Genomic DNA, 9,353 nt, shown 5'->3' on the forward strand with positions numbered 1-9,353 from the left:
AGCAGCTGTGCTATAAACATGTATTTACTATGTCAAATAAAAAGATATTACAAGCAATAATTCGATTTTTGTCTTTGTTCAGTGAAAATTAAATTGGATCTATTTGCAAACTACATATGTATATGCATGGAATATACCTGAGTTCGCTTTTTAAGGAGCATTATAAAAAGCATCCACAGATCTCAATAAGCAATATTGTGGATCTGCATATAAAACCAAATTGGTGTTGTTGCCTTGAAACTTAGGGAGCTAAGTCTGAGAGCCACAAAAGACTATTTGCAGAGACATAATAAGTTGCAACAACCTGGTTCAAGGCGCTATCTTCATGGCAGAATTTCCGAAACAGATGCAGGTTGTAATATACACTGATTTTCATATGAAACGCACTACTCAGTAACAACAATAATTAAGTTTTGTAATTTTAGCACAATAAAGGTTCACAATAGAATATTACATGATTAGAGTTTCAGTAAAAAATATAACATTTATTTAAAAAGTAAATAACAAGTATCATGGCATCGTCCATCAATGCAAGCATGTACGCCTCCTGGCATGATCAATATCCTTCTGGAGTATTTTATTCCACGCTATCTCAAGGTGGTGTCGTCCAAATTGTTTGGAGGCCTGAATAAATTTCGAAAATCACGACTAGTCATATCCCAAAAATGTTTGATAGGTAATAAGTTCGGTGACCGTGAAGGCCAAGACAGTATTTCTAATTATGCTTGTTCCAGGTACCTCCGAGCAATGTTCGCAGAATGCGGCCTTGCATTATCCTGTTGGAAAATACCAGTTGGTAAAGTATGTGTCGGAGATTTATTAATTCTTAAGTTTTAAATGTAAAATTTGAGTTAGCAATAAGGCTGAAGAGCAGGTTGACAGGTTTATCGTGGAGATAAAGCACTGTCGAACGAGGTCACTATTACCGACGCAATTAAGGGCCATGTGTGCAGTTTCGGTCCGTGGGAAAACCAGGACGAACAGGTGCCATCCCTTAAGTCAAGAGGACCACGGGGGATGGGAACTGTGAAGAAGGCAGGAATTGAAAAGAAGGGAAAGGTTGCGGTCGAGTAGTGGTGAATTCGTTAGCCTTGCCTTACTATCAATTTGCTTAATAAAACAATCAAAATTATCAATGATGGAGAATATTCCTAATGCTATCCCGACATCAGAAGTGGGATCGGACGCGCATCTAGTGATTTCTCAAGAACAGTGGCGTAGTTTATTAGACGCACAAAAAGAAAATACGTTGCAGTTAATCAACGCGATGAAAGCCGCGCAACCGGTGAAAAACAACGCGAATGTGACCCTACCTAAGTTTGACCCGGAAAAGTTTGGAGCCGAACCACTAGCCTGGTGTGCAGCAGTGGACATGTGTATGGGAGAAAATCCATTGGAGGGAAGTAATCTGATAATTACACTTAGTAAAGCCCTGGAAGGAAGTGCGTCTCAATGGCTCCCTGAAATTTGTTTTTCGGGCATCACTTGGTCACAATTTAAGGACCTATTCATTGAACGTTTTGAAGGCGCTGAAACACCGGCTGCCAAGTTGACAGCTATCCTGAATAGTAAACCGAAAGAAGGAGAATGTCTATCGATATATGGAACACGCTTGATGAATTCGTTAATGACTAGATGGAAATCCATGACGACTGAAGAAATCGCAATAGCCACAGTACTGACCCATATGGCAAAGTTTGATGGACGATTGCAACGTACACTATTTACTACAAAAATTACGACGAGAACACAGTTGCAACAAGAACTGAAGGCCTTTTCGTATGGAAAACGGAAAATACCCGAACTATCGACGGAAATAGATTCAAAAAAACCCAAAGTAATAAGCGTCAGGTGCCATCGTTGTGGAAAACTTGGCCACAAAATCGCCGACTGCCGTTTCAAAAGGCAAGAAAGAAATGGTTCGGATACAAGGATATCAACAAATCTCAATCACAAAGACTCAGTGACTTGCTTTAAATGCGGTGAGGTTGGACACATCTCGACAAGATGTACTAACCATGAAGCGAGGGCATCGACATCTTCTGGAAAGAAAGAGGCCAATGTGAAGCGGGTCAATATGTGTCATATTTCTGGACCAACTGGCACTTTGATTCATTCGGGTGAGATGTATCATTTTTATTTTGATTCTGGGGCAGATTGTTCATTGATGGTAGAAAAAGTAGCTAGTAAATTCCATGGTAAAAGATTTGATAAAGTAATAACGCTAAAGGGCATAGGTAATGCTACTGTATTTAGTACAATTCAGATTCGAGCCGAAGTAATTATAAATGGAATTTTAATTGAAATTTTGTTTCACGTAATACCAGACACATACTTGAATTGTAATATAATGATTGGTCGTGAAATTCTTAGCCAAGGTTTTAACGTTGTCATGACAAATGATAGGGTTGATCTTTTTACATCTTTATCCGTTAGTGCATGTGTAGCGAAAGTAAACAGTGACAAATTCGATTTGAACGAAATAGAAACCGATGTGACTGGCAAAGACAGATCCCTCTTAATAAGCGTATTATCAGAATTTTCTGATTATTTTATTAAGCAGATTCCGCGTACACGAGTGTCGACTGGAAAATTGAAAATTCGGCTAGTCGATTCTAATAAAACCGTGCAGAGAAGGGCGTACCGCCTCAGTCCAGACGAAAAACAGATAGTTAGGGATAGAATTGACGAACTGCTAGAAGCAGGTGTAATTCGGCCTAGTTGTTCCCCATTTTCGAGCCCAATGTTGCTTGTCAAAAAGAAAGACGGCTCGCACCGTCTATGTGTAGATTACCGCGAATTAAATGCGAATACGGTTTCTGACAAATTCCCATTACCGCTTATTTCTGAGCAGATCGCTAGGTTATCTGGCTCAAAATACTTTACATGTCTGGACATGGCGAGCGGGTTTCATCAGATTCCTGTGCACGAAGATTCAATTGAACGAACGGCTTTTGTTACTCCGGAGGGTCAGTATGAGTGGTTAGCTATGCCTTTTGGCTTAAAAAATGCTCTGGCTGTTTTTCAACGAGCTGTGATAAATGCGCTGGGAGATCTAGCATATTCATATGTCGTAGTGTACATGGATGATATCATGATTTTGGGAACAACAGTGGATGAATCAATCGCACGGATGAGAACAGTATTAGAAAGATTCACAAAAGCCGGATTTTCTTTCAATAAAAAAAAATGCTCTTTTCTCAAAAGTACTGTCCAATATTTGGGTTATGAAGTCAGTAATGGCGAAGTCCGGCCAAACGCGAGGAAAATTCAAGCTTTGACCTCCTTGCCACCGCCACAAACCGTCACCCAGTTAAGACAATTCATCGGATTATCTTCGTATTTCAGAAAATTTATCCCTAAATTCTCACAGATGATGAAATCTCTTTATCAAATGACTTCGTGTAAAAAGGACTTCCAGTGGAAGCCTGAACATGAATCTAGTCGCAAACAAGTGATTTCATTGTTGACTAACGAACCTGTTTTGATGATATTTGATCCACAATATCCTATTGAATTGTATACGGATGCAAGTGCAGATGGTTATGGGGCAATACTTATACAAAAAGTAGACAGTTTACCGCGAGTTGTAGAATATTTTAGTAAGGGGACCTCAAACACGGAATCTAAATATCATTCTTACGAATTAGAGACTTTGGCGGTAGTGAACGCTATTAAACATTTCAGGCACTATTTGCAAGGACGACGATTTACTGTATTTACCGATTGTAATTCACTAAAATCTTCGCGAAACAAGCTCGATTTGACACCTAGAGTACATCGATGGTGGGCATTCTTGCAAGCGTATGATTTTGATATCGAATATAGGGAAGGAAAACGAATGGCTCATGCTGATTTCTTTTCCCGAAACCAAGTTCCGATAAATCAGAATCGTCCGGAGAGATCTCATAGTAGGGTAGTAGAGAAACGGGTAAATCTTGCTAAAATTTCGAGTAACTGGTTGCTAGCGGAACAGCGTAAAGATGGAGAACTAGTAGCGTTAGTATCTAAGATTCAAAATAATGAATTACCTGAAACTATTGCAAAAACTTATGAAATAAGGACAGGAATAGTACATCGGAAAATTCAACGAAATGGAAGGAGTAGGTGTCTACCTATCATTCCTCGCGCTTTTAGATGGTCTGTGATCAACCAGGTACACGAATCGATTATGCATTTGGGCTGGGACAAAACTCTGGACAAAGTTTACGAGCATTATTGGTTCGAACACATGACAAAGTATGTGCATAAATTCGTCGATAACTGCATCACATGCAAATTATCGAAATCAAGTACAGGAAAAATTCAGTCAGAACTTCATCCTATCCCAAAAGTAGCAATTCCGTGGCATACTATACACATGGATATAACGGGAAAATTAAGTGGGAAGAGTGACCTGAAAGAATATGTAATAGTTGCAGTAGATGCGTTCACCAAATATACCCTTCTATACCACACCTTAAAAATTGATTCTAGTAGTTGTATCAAAGCTATAAAATTTGCTATTTCGCTGTTTGGTGTACCGGTGCGAATAATTGCTGATCAGGGAAGGTGTTTCTCGAGTAAGGAATTTCGTGAATTTTGTTCCTTGCAAAGTATAAAATTACACTTGGTAGCAACTGGTACTAGTAGGGCTAATGGGCAAGTAGAAAGGGTTATGAGTACGCTCAAAAATATGATGACGGCTATTGAAACTAGTGATAGGTCTTGGCAAGACGCGCTGGAAGACATCCAATTGGCTTTGAATTGCACGATCCATCGTTCTATAAAGGCTACTCCTTTGGAATTATTAGTTGGAAGGGTTGCTCGACCGTTAGGATTAGTAGTAGATAGTGTAGACAATGATAATTTAACCTGTAACATTGAGGAACTTAGGAATAGGGCAGTAAAAGCCATGCAGAATGTAGCCGATTATGATAAGCTAAGATTTGATCGGGCAAGGGCAAAAATAATTAGACATAAAGTTGGGGATTTTGTTTTACTCAAAAACGAGGAAAGACACCAGACAAAACTTGACCCAAAATTCAAAGGGCCTTTCTTAATAACTGAAGTATTAGAAGGCGATCGGTATACTTTAAAATCGTTAAGTAATAATCGAACATATAAATATGCACATGAGAGTTTACGAAAGATGCCCGAAAGTAATATTCCCATGGAGTTTGAAAACGTTGAAAGAGACGTTAGTGGAGAAAACGTTGAAAGAGACGTTAGTGGGGAAAACGTTGAAAGAGACGTTAGTGTGGAAAACGTTGAAAGAGACGTTAGTGAGGAAAACGTTGAAAGAGACGTTAGTGAGTAGAACGTTGAAAGAGACGTTGTATTAGCAGACACTGGGGTAGCTTTACATATGTCTTACTACAACTGCAAGTAACAACAGTCGAATGTTGTTTATTGCGTAGTGGGTAGGAGACAGCGTAGAGAAGTTGTTAAAAACGGAATTAGATTAGAAGAATATTTGAGCCTTTATTTTTAAGCTCATATCTAATCGCTATTTGGAGTGATTTATTCTTATTATTCCACGCTGATTCTGCTTAGAGTCAATTCTCTTAGGCGGCAAATAATAATCAGAATCAGCATTGCCGATTGCTTTCTTTTAATCATAAGATATTAGCGTTAGTCAGTTCATTTTTACCGCTTCATATAGCCAGAACTTAAATTAATAATAAACTCTTTTTCGGATCGACTTGTGTTTAATTTAACAGAAGTTATGTGTCAGAGAGAGAGAAAGAGAGAGAGTAGTTCAAGGGATATTACTAGGGGATCTGTATTCTCTTGTGTTGATGAAAAAAAAAGAAAAAAGAAAAGAAACAGTTGAATTTGGGAAATGTTTTGTCTAAACAAGTTAGGGAAATTATTCGAATTGAACTGATTGTCGTCTTTGAATTTTAGAATCACTCGAGGACGAGTGAAATGTCAGGTTGGCCGTGTCGGAGATTTATTAGTTCTTAAGTTTTAAATGTAAAATTTGAGTTAGCAATAAGGCTGAAGAGCAGGTTGACAGGTTTATCGTGGAGACAAAGCACTGTCGAACGAGGTCACTATTACCGACGCAATTAAGGGCCATGTGTGCAGTTTCGGTCCGTGGGAAAACCAGGACGAACAGGTACCATCCCTTAAGTCAAGAGGACCACGGGGGATGGGAACTGTGAAGAAGGCAGAAATTGAAAAGAAGGGAAAGGTTGCGGTCGAGTAGTGGTGAATTCGTTAGCCTTGCCTTACTATCAATTTGCTTAATAAAACAATCAAAATTATCAATGATGGAGAATATTCCTAATGCTACCCCGACATATGCATGAAGGGTACTAAAACCTCGGACTCGAGAGAGACTTGTTAAGATAGAAGGTTGATGACAAAAAAACATTGGCGTCCTTTATTTTTTATTGAAAATCTGACTATTTGATATTCTATTATAAGGGATTATTTTGCCAATATTACAAGACCTAATGATTATCATTACTGGGTGGTGCATTTCGTATAAGACTCAGTGTATGCTGCTTTCATCATCAGGTGCCATGTGAAGCGTTCTGCTCCTGGAAGAATGTCTATAACCCACAGGAAAAAATAATTCTGTTATCACACGTTAATGGGGATTGTTCGTGATTGTGCAACTAAAGTATTCCGGTCAGAAATTCTGGAATGCCATTCGTTGCATTCATCAATATATGCTCAGCAGTTTCTCTGCTTTTAAAATCAATGGTAACACACGAAGGACTGATGATTTTAAAGTGAAAATTGTATGCATCACCGATAACACATTTATTGCCTGTTCTGAAGAAAACCTTTTTGCCTTCGCTGTTCATTTAAGTGGTTGTTTATTGATCTAAATGTTTTTAAATCAAATTTAGGAGCTAATTTTTGGTAACATTTTGGACTGTTAGTAAACCTCGAACCCTCTGCAAATGAAGTACAGTATCTCTAGTATTTATACTATCCGCAAAACCTATATCGTTAAATATCTTGAACAAATTTACATATATCGCGAGACAATGAGTAATAAGCGAAACTCCAAAGCACCCCAGGTATATTCAACATCATCTTCTAATTGAAGGCGCAGTTATACCGCACAGGAAAAAGACTTAAAATCATAAAAAGATATTTGAATTTGTAGAATAAGGTATTTGCAGGTCTTGGGAAAGTTGATAGCACTTGATACCGACAAGCGGGTGAAGTTAATAAAATAAAAAAAAATAGAATAAATTGAAAGTGAATAATAATGTTTTAATTAAATTTGAATAATATATTTGTTGATGTTTGGGCTATCGAATGATCACCGGAGCAAAGTTGTAGGTTGAAGTGTTCACTTTTTTGGTAATGTGGTGAAGCACCATCCAACTGAAACCACATATTCGTTTAAAAGTCTGGGCAGGAATAGTTGACAATTTTCTCTTAGGTCCGGTCTTCATGCCTCCGCGATTAAATGATGAATAATTTATACTTTTTTTAAGAAATTCATTTAGAGATTTACTAGATGATTTGCCCTTGGGGGATGAGACGGTGGGTAGGGTCCGGAAGGTCGCCGAGGTCCGGGTTGGCATCAGCAGATGCCGACTCAGGAAGCTGAGGGACTCCGGGCGCTGCTACCGATGTTGGGGAGTTGGCAATAAGGCCAGTGCGTGCGAGGGCGTGGATAGGGCACGCCTGTGCGCCGGACGCGTCAAGGAGGGGCACAGGGCCGTGGAGTGTAAAAACTCCCGGTACTGCCCCCTCTGCGACGCGGAAGGCCACAGTGCGGGAGGTCCAAATTGTGGGGGAGGAGCTAAAAGGGCTCCTAAGTCCGTGCCCTTGCGGGCAACTAAAGAGAAGGGTGACCGCTCTCCCTCTCCGCCCAAAAAAGGAGCGGGAGAGAAGGTGCCCAAAAAAGGGGAAAAGTCCGACTCTCCCCCTTCAGGAGGAGGGCAGGACCAAACAAAAAAGGAAGCCGACTGTTCTTCCTCTTCGCCCATGTGTGGAGCGGGGAGAAGGTGCCAATAGGTGGTCAAAAGTCCGGCCCTCCCCCTTCAGGAGGAGGACAGGACCCAACCAAAACGGGGGGCAATCGCTCTCCCTCTCTGCCCAATGGTGGGGGGTGGGAGAAGGACCCTAAAAAAGGCGAGAAAAAAAAGCTTCCGACCTTCCCCCCTTGGGAGGAGGGAAGGAAAGTAAAAGTGGTGCGCGGAGTATCCGCTCTTCGTTTCCGCTAATGGGCAGGGAGGAAGAGAGGGGAACGGCGAGTGAGAGTGCGGATACGCGGTCTCTCCCTCCTCTGGGGAGAGGGAGGGATCGCAGTGCGGACCAGGAGAGCGACTCCCCATCCTCCACTGAGGAGAGGATGGAGACCGAGGAGTCGGACGGCGCCGGCCAACGAGGACCGGCCGGCGGAACGGAGAACTAATCAGGTGAGTGAACTGAGTGAGTGAATGAGATGTGTGGAGTCATGGCTTCACAAATCAGCGGCTCCGATGCCTCCAGATCAACCTAGACAGGAAGCGGCTGGCTACCACCCTACTGAGCCAGGTGATCAAAGAAAGAGGCATCGACGTTGTACTGGGGCAAGAGCCGAACAAAACGAAACGGAACGAAATCCGTGATTGGTGCGATGACGCCTTCATATGGCCAGCCGACCATGTGAGGGTAGAGTCAATCCACAAGGGGCGGGACTTCGTCGCGGTGGGGTTGGGATGGATCACCCTGATCTCGGCGTACTTTTCCCCGAACAGGAGGGCGGACGATTTTGTGGCCTTCCTCAGTATGTTGGAGGAGCCGAATGACGTGCCTCGAGTCACGACTGAGGAAATCCGTCAGGCCGTTGGGAGTCTCAAGAGCCGTAAGGCTCCGGGACTGGACGGGCTACCGAACGAGGTTTTGAAGCTATATCTTGGGGCAGCGCCCCAGGGTATGGCGAGTTGCGTAAATAGCATCTTGACCTCGGGCGAGTACCCTAAAGTTTGGAAGAGAACCCGACTGGTGCTGGTGGAAAAACCAAAGCGTGATCCGGGGGCGGATGTCTCGTACCGGCCCATATGCCTCGTGGACGGACTCGGGAAAGTGGCGGAAAAGGTGGTCAAGACCAGACTGCTGAACGATGCGAATGCTTTTGGAATGTTGAGCGCGAGCGGTCATGAGAATAGTGGAGGGGATTAGGGAGGAAAGTTGCAAACACGCGGACTTCTGCGTCATGGTAACGATAGATGTAAAGAACGCCTTCAAAACGGCGCCTTGGGACCTAATCATCGAAGTGATGAAAAGGGCCCAGGTGAGCGGGTACCTCTTGAACGTAGTTCAGTCGTACCAGCAAGATCGGGTTTTGGTGTTACCTGACGGGGGGGTTCGAGAGTTGTCTTGTGGCGTTCCTCAAGGGTCTGTCCTGGGCCCCG

The 9,353-nt window shown here is 42.1% G+C and overlaps 1 protein-coding gene across 1 annotated transcript; it reads left to right on the plus strand.

Moving 5' to 3' along the window:
* The first annotated feature begins 1,138 nt into the window (after positions 1–1,138).
* LOC136348577 (uncharacterized) lies at positions 1,139–9,120 on the plus strand. The gene is made up of 5 exons (XM_066299503.1): positions 1,139–5,291; positions 7,469–7,924; positions 7,972–8,138; positions 8,196–8,375; positions 8,449–9,120. The coding sequence occupies exons 1-5, from the start codon at positions 1,139–1,141 to the stop codon at positions 9,118–9,120; spliced, it is 5,628 nt and encodes a 1,875-aa protein (XP_066155600.1).
* The last annotated feature ends 233 nt before the right edge of the window (positions 9,121–9,353 follow it).

The sequence above is a fragment of the Euwallacea fornicatus genome, chromosome 33, assembly GCF_040115645.1.
Source record: "Euwallacea fornicatus isolate EFF26 chromosome 33, ASM4011564v1, whole genome shotgun sequence".
NCBI lineage: Eukaryota > Metazoa > Arthropoda > Insecta > Coleoptera > Curculionidae > Euwallacea > Euwallacea fornicatus.